The 19,452-nt window shown below is 37.0% G+C and overlaps 1 protein-coding gene across 1 annotated transcript in view; it reads right to left on the bottom strand.

Moving 5' to 3' along the window:
- Positions 1–15,160: 15,160 nt before the first annotated feature.
- Positions 15,161–19,452, bottom strand: part of CDC73 (cell division cycle 73) — a 70,278-nt gene continuing 65,986 nt past the window's right edge. The window contains exons 16-17 of the mRNA XM_063426197.1: positions 18,992–19,133; positions 15,161–15,553 (exon numbers count right to left, since the gene is read on the bottom strand). Of these exons, the coding sequence (XP_063282267.1) occupies positions 15,517–15,553; positions 18,992–19,133 (179 nt within the window). The 3' untranslated portion in view covers positions 15,161–15,516. The remainder of the gene's footprint in view (positions 15,554–18,991; positions 19,134–19,452) is intronic.

The following is a 19,452-nucleotide window of genomic DNA, read 5'->3' on the forward strand; positions in this document are numbered from 1 at the left end:
GTTCGTTTGTCGAATGGCGGCCACTTCGACTGCATCCGAAGTGCCAATTTAAAGCTGCAGAACTGCTCCAATACAATTTAAAGGGGCAGCAAGAGTCTTTTAAAATCCAATCTGCTAAAATAGTCTTTAACAGGCAGTATCTTCCAGGGGCCATAGTCTTAAAGGGCCATACACAGTCCATTAAAAGTCCATAAGCCCGGGGGAGTGACGGCATGACGTAGGACGTCAACTGGAAGTAAGGTGTTGCGCGAGCGTGGATGTGGCGTGTAGGGAGAGTAAACCAGAGGAGTGGCTGCGTTCTCTAAGTGAGGGTTGTTACGATAATCCCGAGAGGTAACGATTGAGGAACGTTCCTTTTTTCAACACCAACACCTAACCTAAGGTACGTCTATGGGCGCGATCGGAGACAAATCAGAGGAACACCGGCGCATAATGTGAGTTGTCAACAATCTCCATAACGCCGTCAGGTACCGATCAAGGAAGGTTGCATCACAACATCAAACCTAAGGTATGAGTTGATATTGAATCTCTGCTGAAGTAAAAGGTCTCATAAAGCATTAAGGTAAGACCTTATTGGATGTAAGGAGAAGCTTGTCTCTATAAATTCTGAAACAAAATTAACTATTGAGAAGTTATAAAATAAGTTATACCGTATTAGAGATATTGGAGGAAACTGCAGAATATCCTTTTTCCTTTACAAAATAACCACAGTTGTATAAGAAAGAAAAGAGAAGACACGAGAGAGATAAGAGAAGGTGGACTAATTAAAGAGCCGAAAGAGGTTAAAGAGAGAGGAAAGCAGGGAAAGATTGTAGGGATAGTGAGACAGAGGACAAGGGGGGAGAGGGAAAGGGAGAGGGATAGAAAAGGAAGGGAGGAAGACGAAAGGAGGACTTTAAATTAAGAGATAATGGCCCCCAGGAAAGAGAAACAGGTGGAAGATAAAGCTGACAAATCAAAAACTATAAATACCTTCTACTCCCCAAAATCACATAATCCCCCACTAAAACAATCAAGATTATCTATTACACCAGAGGATTCTCTGCTCCAAATCAATACAGAAGCAGGAAGTGTAATAACACAAAAAACATGCTCACAAGAAACTATGATAGAAGCATTGGACAATTTATATTGTAAGATAAAACAAGACCTCCAAGCAACATCAATTGAACTAAAAAATGAAGTAATAGAAATAAAAGAGAAATTAGAAAACCAAAATCAAAACTTCATAAAATTACAAGATGAAATACAAATGCTCCAGGTACAAAATAATTTAATGAAATCTAAAATACTAACTCTCGAACAAAAAATAGAACAACGGAAATAGAGGATAGATCGAGAAGAAATAATATCCGTATAAAAGGTATACCAGAAAACATTAATCATGATGATCTGGAAAAATATCTTAAAGAATTTGTCGGTCAATTTCTCGATAATCAACATGAAGGAGTACATCCTTTTGAAAGATGGCACAGGTTACCAAAACCAACGGGAATTAACCCCTCTGAACCTAGGGACGTTATTGTCCGATTTATGAATTGCCTCACAAAAGATAAGTTGTTACAGAAAATTAGATACCAGAGACCACAAGATGAAAAATTTACAAGACTTGCTATATACCCTGATTTATCAGCGGCCACACGTATGTCTAGGAAAAAATTCCAAGAAATAACACTACAACTACGAAAAAATAATATTCATTACAGATGGGGTTTTCCTGTAAAATTAATTATTCTTCACAAAGGGAAAACTATAATTATTTCAGATCCACTAGAGAATGTGGGTAAACTGGGACTATTCTAAACGGAAACGCCACCATTAAATATATGGAAAAAGAGATGCAAAGGGGACTAGGTAGAGGAGAAGGAATTATTAGTTACATTTTTTTTTTTTCTGTCTCATCAATTATGGTCTATTTAGAAAGGATAAAATAATAGAAATATCAACACAATATAAGACTTTAAAGAAAGATGTGGAATATGATGAATGGTCGAACGTATACATATATTTTTAAAATCTACTCAAAGTAAATGTAAGTGAGTGTAAGTGTTTAATAGAGATTGTCAGGGTTTCCACATTATTATAAAAAAAATTGGGCACCTATAATAGATACACATGTATAACACTGAAACTATGTTTAGGGAAAATTAATAATTAAAGGGGAGTATCTTTAAAGAAATTTGATTTAGTAGATATCCCAATGAAATGGGGTTATAATTTATATGGAATTTAGATTTAAAACACATATCACTTGATCCAAATAACAGACAATTTAAATCCACAATAGGATATCGACAATGGTGAATACTGTGAATTAGAGATATATTATTAAAATAAAAACGATGGTGAATCCCTAACTAATCAATATAGAAGTAATTATATAAACCAAAGGGATTTGGATGGGATAGGTTTATTTAGGTATATATATGTATTTGTATATATATATTTTTTTGTCCTTCTTCCCCCTCCCCCCTTTCCTTTCCCCCTTCCACACAACCAAGTCAGCAACTGTGATCTAGCTAGTAGCTCAAATTAGAGTAGCTAGACAATGTATAATCCAGTGGAATACTACCCAGGGATTATTGTAAATTGGAGATCTTGTTTTCCTCAGAGGGACACAGGCTCATTTGTTTGTATGAATGCGCGCATCAGGGGCATATGGAGAAGGAACTGGAGGGATGTTTCCAAAACTACTACTATAGACCATAAAGGACCGGTAAAGATCTATGAATATGGTTAGGGTATTATCTATTAATGCCCAGGGTTTGAATACCCCTCAAAAGAGAGGATATTTATATGATACAATGAGAAAGAATAAAATAGATCTATGTTTCGTTCAGGAGACACATTGGCACAAACAGAATACCAAATACTGGAAATTCTCTAAATTCCCAGTAATTTTCACATCAGATTATAATAAAAAGAAGAGAGGAGTTGCAATTAAATGAAGAATTATATACATTAGTAAACTTATACGCACCAAATATATATTCTAGTAAAATTTTTAAATCGCTGTTTAAAGAAATTGAGAAAATTAAAAAAGGTACTCTATTAATAGCTGGAGATATGAATGTTACACCAGATGTAAAAATGGATAGAACATTAACTAATAAGAACAATCAATATACTAGAAAAATAATTAATAATGCTAGATCATTTAGTAATACCATGATAGAACATGATCTTTATGATATCTGGAGGGTTCACCACCCTAATAACAGGGACTATTTGTATTTTTCTCGTGTACATAAAACATATTCTAGAATAGATATTTATTTAACAAATTCGTATAGTTTACAGAAGTTTGAGAATTCTAATATCGATAATATATCCTGGTCAGATCACGCACCGATAATAACTAACATTAAACAAAAAAATGACACCAAGGTATACCTTGGAGGATGAAGGATGAAATTCTAGACTCAGTATCAGGCCTAAAATATTTGAAAGACCAAGCAGAAGAATTTATAAGATTCAGTGATAACAAAGAAGTATCTAATAGCACTCTTTGGTGTACATGTAAATGTTTTATGAGGGGAAACTTTATAAAAAATTGGAGCAGAACTGAAAAAAGATCGGGGGAAAAATTGAATGGATCTTTATATAGAATTAGCCATATTGGAAAATACTAATAAAAAATACTTTAATATATTAAGACTAAACAAAATTAAGCAAATACAAACTCAAATTAAAGCCAGTTTATCAAATAAAGTGAACAATGCAATTATAAGGCTAAAACAACTGTGGTACCACAGAGAAAATAGAACGAGTAAAATCTTCTCTGATAAATTAAAATTTAAAAAAAGACAACAAACTATTACAAAGATCAAATATAATAATAAAGATCACTTATCACCAAATGACATAGGGGAAGTATTTGGTCAATATTATAAGTCATTATATAACTTACCAGAGACCTCTATAACAACTGAAGAGATAGATACTTTTCTATCCACCTGTAAATTACCAAAAATTAATGCAGAACAGACCAAAGATTTAGAATCTCCTATATCCATAACAGAAATTACCCACGCTATAAAATCACTCCGTAAAGGGAAAGCTCCTGGACCAGACGGTCTAACGGATTCCTTTTATAAAATATTCCTTACTCCTATCGCCTCTCTTCTTTTTAAAGTTTATAACGAAGTGAGAAATTTGAAAAAATTCCCCAAAGAAATGTTACAAACAATGATCACTCCTATCTTAAAACCAGAGAAAGACCCACATTTTGTATCAAACTATAGACCTATTTCGTTACTAAACATTGATATAAAGATCTTTTCAAGGATATTAGCTGATAGAATAAAAAAAATCATCCCGACTTTAATTCACCCAGATCAAGCCGGATTTATAATGGGTAGAAAAGGAGCTCACAATGTTCGCAGGCTTTTACATCTAATACAACTAATAGAAGACAATAAGATTCCATCAATATTCGTCGCAGTGGATGCAGAGAAGGCCTTCGACAGGGTAAACTGGTTGTTCCTGTCGAGGGTCCTCAAAGCATTTGGGTTTCAAGATTTTATATACGATTCAATCTGGTCTCTCTATACCAATCCTACAGCAAGGGTTATGGGTAGGGGTATTGCATCTGACTGGTTTGATGTAAATAACGGTACACGCCAGGGTTGTCCCCTGGCCCCATTGTTATATGCCTTAACTATAGATCCACTAGCCTCAGCCATTAGACTAGACCGAAAAATTCAAGGGATTCATCTGGCCGGTAAACAAGTCAGGGTTCTATTATATGCAGACGACATAATTCTAACATTAACGGAATGCGAGGACTCATTACACCAATTTATGGAACTAATGGAAAATTATAGATCTATCTCTAATTATAAAATTAATGTAAATAAAACACAGGTAATATATACCAACTTACCTGAACAACAACTTCTAACTTTAAAATCTAAATTTCCATTCACTTGGTCGAGTGAGAGCATAAAATATTTGGGAGTTAAAATAAGCTTCGATTGGAATCAAATAATCAAAATTAACTACTACCCATTGCTTAAAGATATGAAAGATACGTTACTTAAATGGAATAACCTATACGTATCATGGATAGGGAAATCAAATGCGGTCAGACATTATTTACTACCTAAACTTGAATATATAATGAGAACCATTCCCATGAAAGTCCCAAAAGACATATTAAAAGAATATCAAAAAATATTCTCACAATACCTCTGGGGGAAAAAAAAATCAAGAATAGCCCTGAAATATATAACTACAAAATTTAGGGACGGTGGAATATCATTCCCAGACGTATATCAAGTACATGACGCAATCATGTTCTCTCATATCTTAGAATGGAATAATTATAACAATCTGGACCATTTGTGGATAGAACAAGAACAAATCTCGAGTAATATATCGGATATTAAACTATTATATTGGATTGACCCTCCAACATTTTATAAATTAAAAATTAAAAATAAGATAATATTGGATATTTTTTCTAATTTACAAACCTTGAAGAAAAAACTACAGATTAAAGAACACCTAACTATAAATTCACCAATTGAAATAATACAAATATATATAGAGGACATTAACATTAAAAAATGGAAAGACAATGGTCTCGCAAAATTAGCTGATATTCTAAAACCAGATCTTAAAATAAAATCGTTTCAACAAATTCTCATAGATACAAAAGGTCTTAATAACGAACAATTCACATATATCAGAATCAAACATTTTATACAATCCAATCCAATACATAATATCTCAGTTATAGATAATATTCTCAACATAGAACAGAAGAATAATATGGTCTCAAAAATAAATAAGGTTCTATATAGTAGATACAATAAGGGGAAAATGAAATCTATGTTGAAATGGGAAAATGATATTGGAAAGGAGTTCTTATTGGACCAATGGAAGGAATCATTTTATTTGCTTAAGAAAGCGATACATAGTATAAGTTTGTATGAATTACAGATTAAATTGGTTCATAGGTGGTATATGGTCCCAGCGAGAGTTGCAAGATTCCACCCCCCCACAGATCCTCTTTGTTGGAGATGCTTAAGATGTGGTGGAACGTTTAGACATATATGGTGGGATTGCTATGCTCTCGATCCTTTAAAACAAGCGACATCTACAATAATCAATACCATTCTTAAAAAAACAATGGACCTTTCTCCACAATTATTCCTCCTACATATGAATATCCCTACAAAAATTAAAAATACAAAATATTTAATAATTCATATTCTAATGGCGGTTAAAATCTGTATTGCCAGATACTGGAAAACTGTAAATATTCCCTCATGGAGAGAGGTGGAATATCAAATAGGATACCAACGTTTAATGGAGAAACAGATATATAGAAATCTTGATATGACAAACAAACACATCAAGATATGGGAACCCTGGGCAACTGAGATATCCATTAACCAATAACTTATAGTATACTAAAAGAAAACGGGTCTTTAAAGTTATAAGTTTTCATTTTTTTTTCATTTTTCCTAATGCCCCTGATGCACTGTATGAATGAGTACTTTTTTTATGTATGTTTTTTTTGTTTAGTCTGATAAGATACGGCTAGGGGAGCTAGGTATCAATTTATTGGCTAATTTAGATTATGATAATTACCAGATATTGATCCTCCATGGCCGGTCTTACGTCAATAAAAATAATACAAATAAAATGAATATTAATGAATCTTTAAATAGAACTTTTTTTGCATATAACAACATATGATGAATTGGCATCTATCCTATTGTTAAGCGGTGGAAACTCATGGGACAGAAGCCTTTCTGATGTAAAAAAAAAAAAGAGCAGAAAAAAAAAAAAAAGTCCATAAGCCCAAATGCTGGTTTAAAAGGGTGCAATCTACCAGGGGCCATAGTCACATGGCAGGAGGCTGGTAATCAGTCCTCTCCGATGCCCAGTGGCAAATGGCAGTTTGTCACAACAATCTTGTCAACTCCATTGCGTTGTATAAGGAGCTTAACAGGGAAGCCCCATTTGTAAGGGACCCCTTCCTATCTTACCTGGGTGACTGGAGCAAAGGCTTTGCATTTTGCCATGTTGTGGACAGAAAGATCTATAAAAAGGTTCAAATCGGTATGCAGTGGTTAGTACCTATCAAAAGTGTTGCACGGAAGGGCAAACAGTTAACTGGTGTGCAAAGGCTAGCTGGTCTGGTCTAATCACACAGCAACTGTAGCTCAAATTGCTGAAAAATGTAATGCTCGCCATGATAGATTGGTGTCAGAACACACAGTGTATCTAAGTTTGTTGCATATGGGACTGCGTAGCCGCATATCTGTCAGAGAGATCTGGGGAGAGATTGACTTCAACATTCGTATAATTATAGGTAGGAAGAAGATGGAATGATTTAGACACAATCTGCAGGTGACTTTGTGACATTGTTGTCCTTTGTTGCCCTTTAATTGACTAGATTGTTAAGTGCATGGTGTATTTGATTTATGTTGTACAATAATTGTTTTTCTCTGTCAATATTAGAGTTGTGGCACAGCTAGCTGCTGTTAGGATAAATAATTACTACAATAAAGGATAAAATGTTTTGAAACTCGCCATTCCCCCCCTCCCCATGCATTGTGCTGCATTTCATATCCACTCTGTTTCTCATTGGTTTATGGTAATGTAACATTAATGTTGTTGCTTTGTTGTTGCTGTCTCAACTGAATTAGTTAAAAAGAAAGAGGAAAAAGAGAGTGGATGGAAGGGAGAAAAAAAAAAGTATAAAAAGGAAAATTATTAAAAGAGGGAGAGAGAGAGAAAAAAGGTGCAAAGAATGATAAAGTGAAATAGGTATCAGCAGAGACTAAATGTTCTTGTGTGTTTACGTCTGAATATTTTTCTTTTTGAATTTTTATGTGTATAACTCGATATGCGTTATATATACAACTTCAAAAAAACTGAATAATCTGTATTTTATATGGAACTTCAAAAAAAAAAAAAAAAAGAAAAATGCATGTCAAAATACTTATGTGGCGGAACCCGCCTCGCCACTGGGCATTGGAGGGGCCTGGCTGCCTGCCTCCTACCTGCTGACTATGGCCCCTTGAAAACTGGTACGTTTAAAGAACTATATTTGGGCATGTTGGATTTTATATTGCTGCTGCTGGCCCTTTTAAAAAACAGTGTACAGACACATGGAATCATTTTGGACACTTTTTCTTCCCCTTTGAATCCCTGGGAAGGTGAGGCTCTTCCCCTCCCCCAGCTCCATTGTTCTTCAGCAGGGCGTTGTCCCAGGGACACTGCCAGACCAGGTAAAGCCATGCTGGCAAGGGATAATAAAGGGACCTCACCTAACTTTTTAACCCCTGGACGGATTCATGTGATTTTTACATATGTTGCTCCCCAAGTTATGCTGATCACAGAAATATAAGTTGTATCCGTATGCAAGATCAGGGAGTTATTAAAATGAATAAAAAGTGTAACTTTTCAGCTTGGAGATAATTGAGTAGATACAGTAATTGACTCAATTATCTCCTAAGCAGAGGGGAGGAATATGTTGGGTGTGTTTCTATTGTCCCATTGTGTCTGATTGGCTGCTGTACTTGCATTGTATGAGTTGTAATGTGTTTATTGGTTGTTCTGCAAAACCCTGTGGGCTGTAATGTGTTTGGGGATTGGGAATAAAAGAGGCTGTATGGGCCAGTACAGGGAGTTCCTGTTTTAACCCTCAAGCTGAAGTGTCGTCTCATTCTTGGGGGAGGATTTATTGCATGCTGTTTCAGTTTGACTGCTAGGAGTACAAACCTATTCGTATGGTTCCTATTCAACTGTCTACAGCATTCAGAGGCTGGAGAGGATTTATATGCTTCTCAGATTCGGTGATTGTGGTGTCTGCCAGAGTGCTTGGAGTTCTCAGGAAACGCTAGGAGCATCCTTTAACGGAGGTACCCAGTCGGGGTGCCAGGCGATCCGTTACAACTTATAAATAGATATGTATGTCAATGAGTGAAATAAGTATTTGACCCTTCGAAAACCCTTGTTGGCAATCACATAGGTCAGATGTTTCTTGTAGTTGGCCACCAGCTTTGCACACATTGCAGATAGGATTTCGTCCCACTTCTCTTTGCAGATCCTCTCCAAGTCATTAAGGTTTCGAGATTGCCATTTGTCAACTCGAACCTTCAGCTCCCGCCACATATTTTCTATGGGATTAAGGTCTGGAGACTGGCTAGGCCACTCCAATACCTTAATATGTTTCTTCTTGAGCCATTCCTTTGTTGCCTTGGATGTGTGTTTTGGGTCATTGTCCTGCTGGAATACCCATCCACGACCCATTTTCAATGCCCTGGCTGAGGGAATGAGGCTCTCAGCCAAGATTTGACGGTACACAACCCCATCCATTGTCCCTTTGATGCAGTGCAGTTGTTCTGTCCCTTTAGCAAAAAAAAAAACACCTCCAAAGCATAATGTTTCCACCTCCATGTTTGACAAAGGGGACTGTGTTCTTGAGGTCATAGGCAACATTCCTCCTCCTCCTCCTCCTCCTCCTCCTCCAAACACGGCGAGTTGAGTTGATGCCAAAGAGCTTGATTTTGGTATCATCTGACCACAACACTTTCATCCAGTTCTCTTCTGAATCATTCAGATGTTCATTGGCAAACTTCAGACTGGCCTTTACATGTGCTTTCTTGAGCAGGGGGACCTTGCGGGCGTTGCAGGATTTCAGTCCTTCACGGCGTACTGTGTTACCAATTGTTTTCTTGGAGACTACGGTCCCAGGTGCCTTGAGATCATTAAAGGGACACACCAGGCACCCAGACCACTTCTGCTCATTGGAGTGGTCTGGGTGCCAACTCCCACTACTCCTAACCCTGCAACTGTAATTATTGCAGTTTTTTTTATAAACTGCAATAATTACCTTGCAGGGTTAACTCCACCTCTAGTGGCTGTCTACTAGACAGCCACTAGAGGTCACTTCCTGATTTATAGCAAGGATTTTCCTTGCTAGAGCGTCGCTGCGTGAGGACCTCCAGCGCCTCACGCTGTGTGAGGACCTCCAGCGTCGCTCATTTCCCCATAGGAAAGCATTGAAAATCTAATTTTTTTTTATGTGCGCAGCACATTAGGTCTCCTCGGTCGGTGGGCGGGATCAGTCTTGCCCACCGGCCGACGGAATCACAGGGAGGAGGGGCGCGGAGGAGGAGGCAGCGACGAGGGACATCGCCGCTGCCTCAGGTAAGTGACTGAAGGGGTTTTCACCCCTTCAGTAACTGGGGATTGGAGGGAGAGGGACCCTCCAGTGCCAGGAAAACGGATTGTTTTCCTGGCACTGGAGTTTCCCTTTAACAAGATCCTCCCATGTAGTTCAGGGCTGATTCCTCACTGTTCTCATGATGATTGAAGCTCCACGAGGTCAGATCTCGCATGGAGCACAAGACCAAGGGAGACTGAAAGTTATTTTGTGTTTCTTCCATTTGCGAATAATCGCACTAACTGTTGTCACCTTCTCACCAAGCTGCTTGGTGATGGTTTTGTAGCACATTTCAGCATTTTAAAAACGGATTGACTGCTTCTGTGGACCAGTGTCTTTTATACAGGTAAAGAGCTGTGATTAAGAGCACTTCCTTTAAGAGAGTGCTCCTAATTTTAGCTTGTTACCTGTCTAAAAGATACATGGGAGCCAGAAATCTTGCTGATTGGTAGGGGATCAAATACTTGTATCACTCATTGACATGCAAATCAATTTATAACTTTTTTTGATATGCGTTTTTCTGTTATTCTGTCTCTTACTGTTAAAATACACCTACCATTAAAATTAGACTGATCATTTATTTGTGAGTGGACAAACGTTCAAAATCAGCAGTGTTTATTACTTTTTTTCCCCCTCACTGTAAGTGCCTTCGGAATGTGGAATTTTAGGGAAGGTGGGGTGTGTACCACCCAAATGACATACACAAAAAACTAAAGAACATTTAAAAATGACAAGAGTATATATATATATATATATATATATAAAAACACAAGGAAAAACAAAAGAAGAAATGAGCTTGCCTTGTCAATTTACCTAGAGATATGTTCTTAATATAGGTGCAACAGGGGTGATGTAAAAAAAAATATGTAGAGAACAGTCGAATGGTTTCCCGGGGGGGGGGGTGCCCTGAATTCACAGCGGCTCTACATACCATTGTGACGAAAGATATGTGGGATCGAACGCCACCAAGCAAACTGTGCAACTAGGTGGGATAGTTATATCAGGCTCTGGTATATATAAGCAACAGTTACTTTTGGGGATTGGGATTGCTTATAAATGGGGTGTGTGCATGATGTTATACATTAAAAGCCTAGTAAATCGTCTGCTAGTCAGACCCAACAGCAAGTGTCTTGGCTTCTATTTCTTAGAACAGGGATTTCCAACCCAGACCTCAAGCACCCCCTACCAGTCCAGGATTTAGGGATTACCTTGTTGTGTCTAAATTATTTTGTTTTTTCCCAAAACAATTTGGTAATCCCTAAATCCTGGACTGTTGTGTGTACTTGATGACTGGGTTCAGAACCACTGGCTTAGAGTATATAGGACAGATTCTACACTCTAGCAGTGGCTGTGATCTGAAGCAACACTAATTACTTCCAATAAATGAACATATGATATAACAAAAACCTTGGATACCTTATAGCTGCATTATAAAAAGAGTTATACAAATTAAAATTATAGATGGGGACGACACATTGAATTATATATGGTTATTTGCACAGTCCACGAATTAAATCAAGAGCAAATTTTCTACCACTCCAGCTCTAGTCTCCACTCCGTAGGCTAGCAGTTTGTCTTGGTGCTCTGATTAGAGGGGTAGGACACTAGAGCCATTACCAATATAGTAAGCAGCCACAGGTCCTTTTCCAGAGGTTGTGCAGGCGTATAGTCTCTTTAAAATCTTGAAATGCTCTTCTCTTGAAGAGAGTATGGGCCGACCAGCCGCATATATTTGGATGTCACCACATTCTGCAGAAAGGTTCTTCGCTAATCTGCTAGCACTTAGTATAATTTGTTTTACGTGAAAATAGAGCCTTAGGAGTGTGTACCTGGGAGACAATGTTGGTAAAAAGTTGCATTTTGCAAGTCTGTAAGCACAATCTACCAGCCTGCTACACCTGATATATCTGGGGATAAGCCCGTAAGAAAGGCATGCAGGTCCTTCTGCAAAACTGTCTCCAGAACTCCCAGGGTTCGTAAACAGATTTTATGGGACCAGTCTTCAAGTTCTGCCAGCTTGGTTTTGTGTGTCTGTTTGTTGCTCCATGCATTGGATATGATCCGTTAAGTTAGGAGCATCAGCATATTCTTCTAGCTTGCTCTCCACGTTATGGTGGACCCAAATTCTTGTATGTCCTGAAATAGACTTTTGAAAGAAAGTGGCTTTCTTCTCTGACAGTGTTCAGCATTGTTTGAAACACTGTCTTGGTCAAAGGTAAGTCAGACAAGAAGCAAGAAGTGTCTGACCACTCTACATCTCTTCACCATTTTGCCATGGGCACTCTGCCATGAAAAAAGGAATTTTATGCCACGTCAGTCTGGTGTTCACCCTTCAGTTGTGTCATAGTATAAGGAATCTAATTAGTGCAATGTGGCAAGACCACACCCCCTTTTAATGCATACATTTTCCCTCATAAAAACAGGTATTTTTGCACCCTTCCACCAAACTTTATGAAGGATGGCCTAGAACCCAAAATGAGCCAAGAAAGTGTATATCATCTCTAATGAAACAAAAGAAATAAGTAATTTTAACTGTCATACACAGTAGTACTTTTATAGGCTTTTCTACTAAACTGAATTTTGACTGTTTTTAATCTAACAGATTCCCCCTTTTTTATTGTCCTGATGGCAGCTTGTATACTAGCATAAGTGTGGCGGATGGTAAGGGCAGAGAAATAGTGAACACTTACCTACTGAAGGAAGTCACAAGACGACATTGTCATGCCATTGTACCCACACTTCCCTTTATCTGCACTCCAGCATGGTTTAGACTGGCAGAGGAGCCAACTTTGTTCCTATATGCATTTCTCCTCCCTGTGTAGGCGTATTTTTGCAGATAGCAAAGTGTTGAATAGCACAGGTGACTGTCTTTATCCACACAAAAAAAAAAACTGAATGTAAACATTCTGTCAAAACAAGATGCTTTGACATTATGATTGTATTTTAGGAGATGTATCCCCCAAGGTTACTTACAAATACTCATAAGCAGTAAATTCAATAGAGTTATTTACTAAAGTGAAATTTCAATGTGAATTTCACATTTAAGGCCTAAATAGCCAAAATGCAGAATTTCTCTAAGTAAGCTATACTTTAAGTGTGGATACTTTAGTCTAAAATTAGAAAGTCACTTTGAGTTCGCAATTTAGTAAATAACCCAGTGAGATTTTTTCCACATCAATAGTTTGACAAAAGTATTTACAATCTAAAAATACTTCAAGATAAATGATACAATATAAACTAATGTTTTATGCCCTGCGTCTGTAAATGTGCAAATTCAAAATTAAAGTAGTAAATATAAAGTCACTTAAATGGAATCTTTTAATGACCTTGGTTTTAGTCTAAATTTATGTGAGGACTATGTTCGTTTTAAAATATTATACATTTGCTAGAAAACATGGTAGTAAAACAAAAGTATTTACAAAGAAAATAAATGTAAAAATATCACATCTAGTTGCCATAAAGGCTTATGTAATAATTTTAAGTAAGACTAAATTGCACCTTCTGTTAAGGTTTCACATTCTTATTAAAAAAATAAAAATAAAAATAAAAGTAGATATATTAATATAAAGAATATTATAGCAGATATGAGCTAGAATACAACAAAAATAACGGATATGCTATACTTATCCTTTTCCAGTACAGTTCACATAAGGGAAAAAATGTAGATGTAATGTCGAGCAAAATAAGTTAATCATGTAGTTGGGTAAATGTCATAAGTAATGAAAAGTTAACAGGTGGATGGAATCACTCAAAAGTTTTCTTTATGCATTTATATATAGATATTCAAATGTTTAATATTTTTTCTAACAGGAGTAATACATGCAAACAAAATAGATAAGTATATCCTTTGTTATTCATCCTTTGTTATTCATCATGTGGTGTACAGTGAGATAAATACTATTTAATTTATTAAAATTCATTGTGATTTTTGTACATTTAGTAAATGGCAGAAAAGCAAGTTAAGGTGCAAAAAGTTTAAGAGGCATAAAAAAAAATATGCAAGGATTTGTTTACATCACACGCTCATATTGGGCTTAGACCACACTTTTTTTGCAAGGCCTCGTTCTTTCTAACAATTCAACAAACAAAATATATTTTTTAAAATTACCAAATGTTTAGATATTTTACCACACAAATACAATATATATACACACACACACACACACACACATATATATATATATACACACAATATTTGTGTGGTAAAATATCTAAACATATATACACACACATATATAGGAATGCTTTTATGTTCCCTTTGCATCTAGAAGCAATTCTAAAATATTAAATGCAGAACTGAAAAAGGAGAAATTCCAATTAGATTTACCCCTCAAGGACCAAACTTCTGGAATAAAAGGGTATCATGACATGTCACGTGTCCTTAAGGGGTTAAAGACTTATAGGGCTTTTCTACATGGGATTATTCAACTGCTATATTGATTTTATTTTTCAGCCAGATCAATGTCATACACAATTCCATTTTGGATAACCCGCACAATAAGAATAACAAACACACCTTATGAAATCATTTGTGGGGGGGGGGGGGGGGGGGGAGGGGGAATACACAAATAGGAAAATAAAATCCACATAATTTAGATTTGAAGAAAGTTACTGGGCTCTATGGATTTAATATATCACACACACACACACACACACACACAATAAAATGCAGCCAGAATTTTTCATATTTTTTATTCTTCAGTATAATGTTAATGGGACAAGGAAAATTCATAATCAGCTTTTCAAAATATTAATAGTTTATCTACAATGTTCCCCCCCACCCCAACAGTAAACACAACTTATAGTGAATGGTTTAACCTCAAATGCAGCTTACAGGACTGTGAGATGTCTTCCTAGTGTCTGCTTACTGCGTAAGACTGATTTCCATACACACAATTTTGCCAATTTTGGAAGCTTCAAAGTGTAAAGGAAGTTATGCAATTTATAAAAAAAAAAAAAAAAGGTGGGGGGGTTGGTGAGGTGCGCAGGGGGGGTAAACCGTCAGGGAGTTTAAAGAATGCAACACTGACATACCTCAGATTTCTGTATCTGTAGGGAAAAACAAAAAGTTACATGGAAAAAATTAAAACAAAAGTCTCTTCCCACTCTATCAAAATATACAATTTTAATTGTGAGCAATGCAAATTTTATTTAAAAAATAGTATGCAATCCACTGATTGTAAATTGATGTAGTCTGTCCGTAGATCAAAAATAGTGGCAAGTCAGGTTCATGCCAGTTTATTTTACAATTCTGAATAGAGTCCTAATCTCTAGAAAGCAGTAAAGTTGTCTGATCTTCTCCAGCAGCAGTGAAAACTTTTGAGCCTTCAGAATCTTAAGTGGGACTTGTGCTTCACCATGTATCTAAAATGTGAAGAAAGAACATTAGGATGCAAAACAAATACTTATATTATACCGGTCTAGAAAATTAGAATTTTAAAGCAAGCAACGTTCATCAGTCATGAATAACTATGCACTTTTCCTTTTTCCCTAGAGATTGATTATTAATTGTTAAAAACATGCATCCAGTGATGTGAAAAGTAAATTGCTACAAAAAGCCCAAACAATCTAGCCATGCAAAGTAAATCTAGACAATAAAAACACGGAAGCAGCTATCCATAGTAGTTTCATTATCAGCAGTGCGGAACATTACAGAGTACAGTAAGGATCTAAGAAAAATTAAAATCCCCAGGTAACCCAAATGCCAAGAGGACATGTCTGCCTGTGTGGAGGAGCAATTATATTTATATAGCGCCAACAAATTTCGTAGCGCTTTACAATAGGTGGACTAACAAACATGTAATTGTAACCAGACAGGTTTGACGCACAGAAACAGAGGTGTTGAGGGCCCTGCTCAATGAGCTTACATGCTAGAGGGAGTGGGGTCAAGTGAAATAAAATGTAATAGAAGTATTAGGGAAGTAGATGGGTAGAATAGTATTCAATGAAGACTTTGTGTGGGTTTTTTCGAGCCATTAACAGTTTCATTGACATGCTTTTGTGAAAAAGTGAGTTTTAATGATTATTTGAAGTAGTGGAGACTAGGTGAGGGTTTAACAGGAAAGGGAAGGGATTTCGTCAGGAACGGTGCAGCTCTAGAGAAGTCATGAAAATATGCTTAAACCCCTCATTGGAGCGACTATGCTTCTTCAGCTCCGGGAAATTTATGTCCAAGAGTGTCTATGGAGGATTCCACAAGATCACAAACCACTCCTTGCACTATAAAAACAGTGTAGACTGAAATTATTACAAATACAGAAAGATAAGTCCTGCGCTCACTCCCATCACTCCTGGGCGGCAGCAATGACTACAATACACATCAGCCCCAATATATAGTAAAAACCAAAGAAAAACAAGGGTTAATAAATATGACAAATTATTGCCTGGGTAGTAATGTCTGCCAGATTAACTCTTTATCATGCCAGCTGCCTTCATGTATATTTTTATGAAAAAGAAAATACCGGTTTCTGCTAACACTGAGAGCAGAAGCAATTGTTAGAACTCTTTTCACACCAGGAACAAGCTCCATTAATCAGGAGCCTCTCATTCTAGTCTCTAGAGGGAGGTGGGCGAGTTCATTATAATATAAATTAATGGCCAGTAGGTGTTTTTGATAACAGTACTTCAGCCTGTATTCCATAGCAGTAATCAGCCTACTTACTGCCCTATTCACCAAACCATGACAATGCACATGTACCATAACTCTGATGCCCTCTAAGAGGAAAAAACAGTTTAGGAACAGTCTGACAACTTACTTGGGTTCCTGTGCCTTGTTGCATCTGGTAGACTTCTGTAGGAGAAGCCAGATGACTTCAACAAACTAAGAAGGTCTGAAACGGTGTTCATTAGCCAAGAGTGCTCTGCTAATGCTCTGAGACAGTAAGTGCGACCACGCTTAGCTCAGAAGCGCTACGAGAAATCTTCTGCAAGGAGACTTTAGAAGTAGTACTACAGCCGCAGGAGTCAGAGCTGAAGAGGTTATGGTAAGAGTCGACAAATCTCAGGAGCCAAAACAAATTCCTAGTTGCCACGGCAACCTAGTGCCTGGTATTCTTTGAACCTTTGCCATATACCCAATATGCTGCCTCCAAATCGGAGGAAGGCTCCAAAGGCCTAATTGCAAAATGGGCCCCATCATGGCAGCTGATCAAGCTGCGCACTCTTCTCCAGCACAAGAAGCTAAAACTTCATATGAGCAACTAGCTCACATGCCCCACCTGATGGTTCCTGGGTCCAGAGGACTGCAACACCTCGCTCCACTCCAGATCCAGACTCTGCAAGCAAACCAGCCACTTCTATCAACACTTTGGCACAGAGAATCGTACTGCCTCGTCTTGTTACAGGAATGCAAGGTATCCCTGGCAGGCATCGGCTGATTGAGATCCCAGCCTGAGCAACCATTACTGCCATGGACGCTTTGCTGAGGCCCATATGTGGCATAGTGTGAAGGCACCAGTCGGAGATTTTACCAAACTTACCACAGAACTGCAGTTGTTATTTTTATATGATTTCACACTCTGTGGTATAATGTACCTGGTTTTTGTATTTTTGTTTGCTACTCTTCGGTTAGGAATAGCATGCTACTACTCATAAGCATAATGCCCTTAATCTAATTCAGTTTATACAACCAGTGCATTTACCTTATGTTTAACCCCTTAAGGACACATGACATGTGTGACATGTCATGATTCCATTTTATTCCAGAAGTTTGGTCCTTAAGGGGTTAAGCCTGATAACCTACTAAAACCCAGCACCAACACTGTCTTACTAGCCTGCATAATTAATACAAAATGTGCACACTAAGCTCTACTGTTCTGTCTTCTCACAAGTTTATAATGATTTATGTTGCTTAACCGTCAGAAATACTGTCATGTACCACCCATGCACAACAAAAAATAAATACATTTTTAAAAAAGTCAAGTTAAAAAAAAGTGATACATTGCACAAAACCACATAAGAATATATTCATTATCTGCATAAGTGAAATGCCCATGAATTTGGTTCTAGCCTCCAATAAGTTTAAATTTAATGGAACACTAGAGTGTCAGGAATAAACATGTATTCCTGACACTGTAGCATTAAACTATTTAGTTCACCAGCCACCCACAGATGTTGCCAATGCCGATGTCGCCACAGCTTGCCATGGCATCATGGCAGAGATCATCAAGCTCAGCCAATTCAATGCTTTCCCATAGAAAAGCTTTGGAAGGCTAATGCACAGGCAAGGCAAAATGCATCCTCAGAGATGCATTGAATTAGTGGAGTGTGAACATAGGTGCTGCACACTGTGCAGCACTGGACTAGGAAGCACCAAGAGTGACTGCCACTGGAGGTGGTTAGAGGCATCAAATTAAAAGTCTGCAGAAGCAGGCTATAGACACCAGAACCACTACTTTAAGCTGTAGTGGATCTGGTGACTATAGTGTCCCTTTAAGATCTTTTCATTTTGTCATTGAAAATAAAGCTTTGTTAGTTTAAAAAAATATAAAAAAAAAAAAAAAAACATTGGCTCCTAACTTTTAACTGGCTCCTAGATTTAAAGCAAATTTGTCAAGCCTTGGGTTATGGTGCTCAGTTTTCCTTTAATGAGGAAGTGGGAAATTATGGTGAAAATCACAAAAGGGACAAAACAACCTGAATCATAAACACCAAGTAGCTGATAAAAAGCTAGGGCATGAATAGATAAACCATCAATGAGAAATAGAAAATAAAAATCTTGAAAATTAAACACACACACATAATATAATATATAAAAAAAATATATATTTATTATGTTTTAATTCTGTGAACACAGCTGCTTACCTGTCCAAAGTTTCCCAGAATTTCAGGAAAACGGGCCTGTCCAAATGCCGTTTGTGGTAACTTAACTCCAAGAGTGTCACATCCCACTTTTGTACATTGGGATCCAATCGAACTTCATCATACTTGAGGTGGAAGGCTTTTACTGAAATTTAAGACAAAATGAAAGATAACTTAATGTGTTTCATTTTAGAAGTTGTAAAAAAAAAAAAAACAGAACATAACTATTACTATGATTTAGGTTATGATGTGGTTGTTTTTTGAATGTGTTTTATACTGTGTATAGCAAACATGTTTTGAATTTGATTCTGAGCGTATACTAGGGATATACAGGCGTATACAGGCATGCCATTACTACTTTAACACAGCAAGAACTGCTATTCTACAGAGCGTAAAATAAAATGTAATCTGTAAACGCAGGCACTGTGGCATCTCACTGATTAAATCTGTAAATGGTTACACCA

The sequence above is a fragment of the Pelobates fuscus genome, chromosome 7, assembly GCF_036172605.1.
Source record: "Pelobates fuscus isolate aPelFus1 chromosome 7, aPelFus1.pri, whole genome shotgun sequence".
Lineage (NCBI taxonomy): Eukaryota > Metazoa > Chordata > Amphibia > Anura > Pelobatidae > Pelobates > Pelobates fuscus.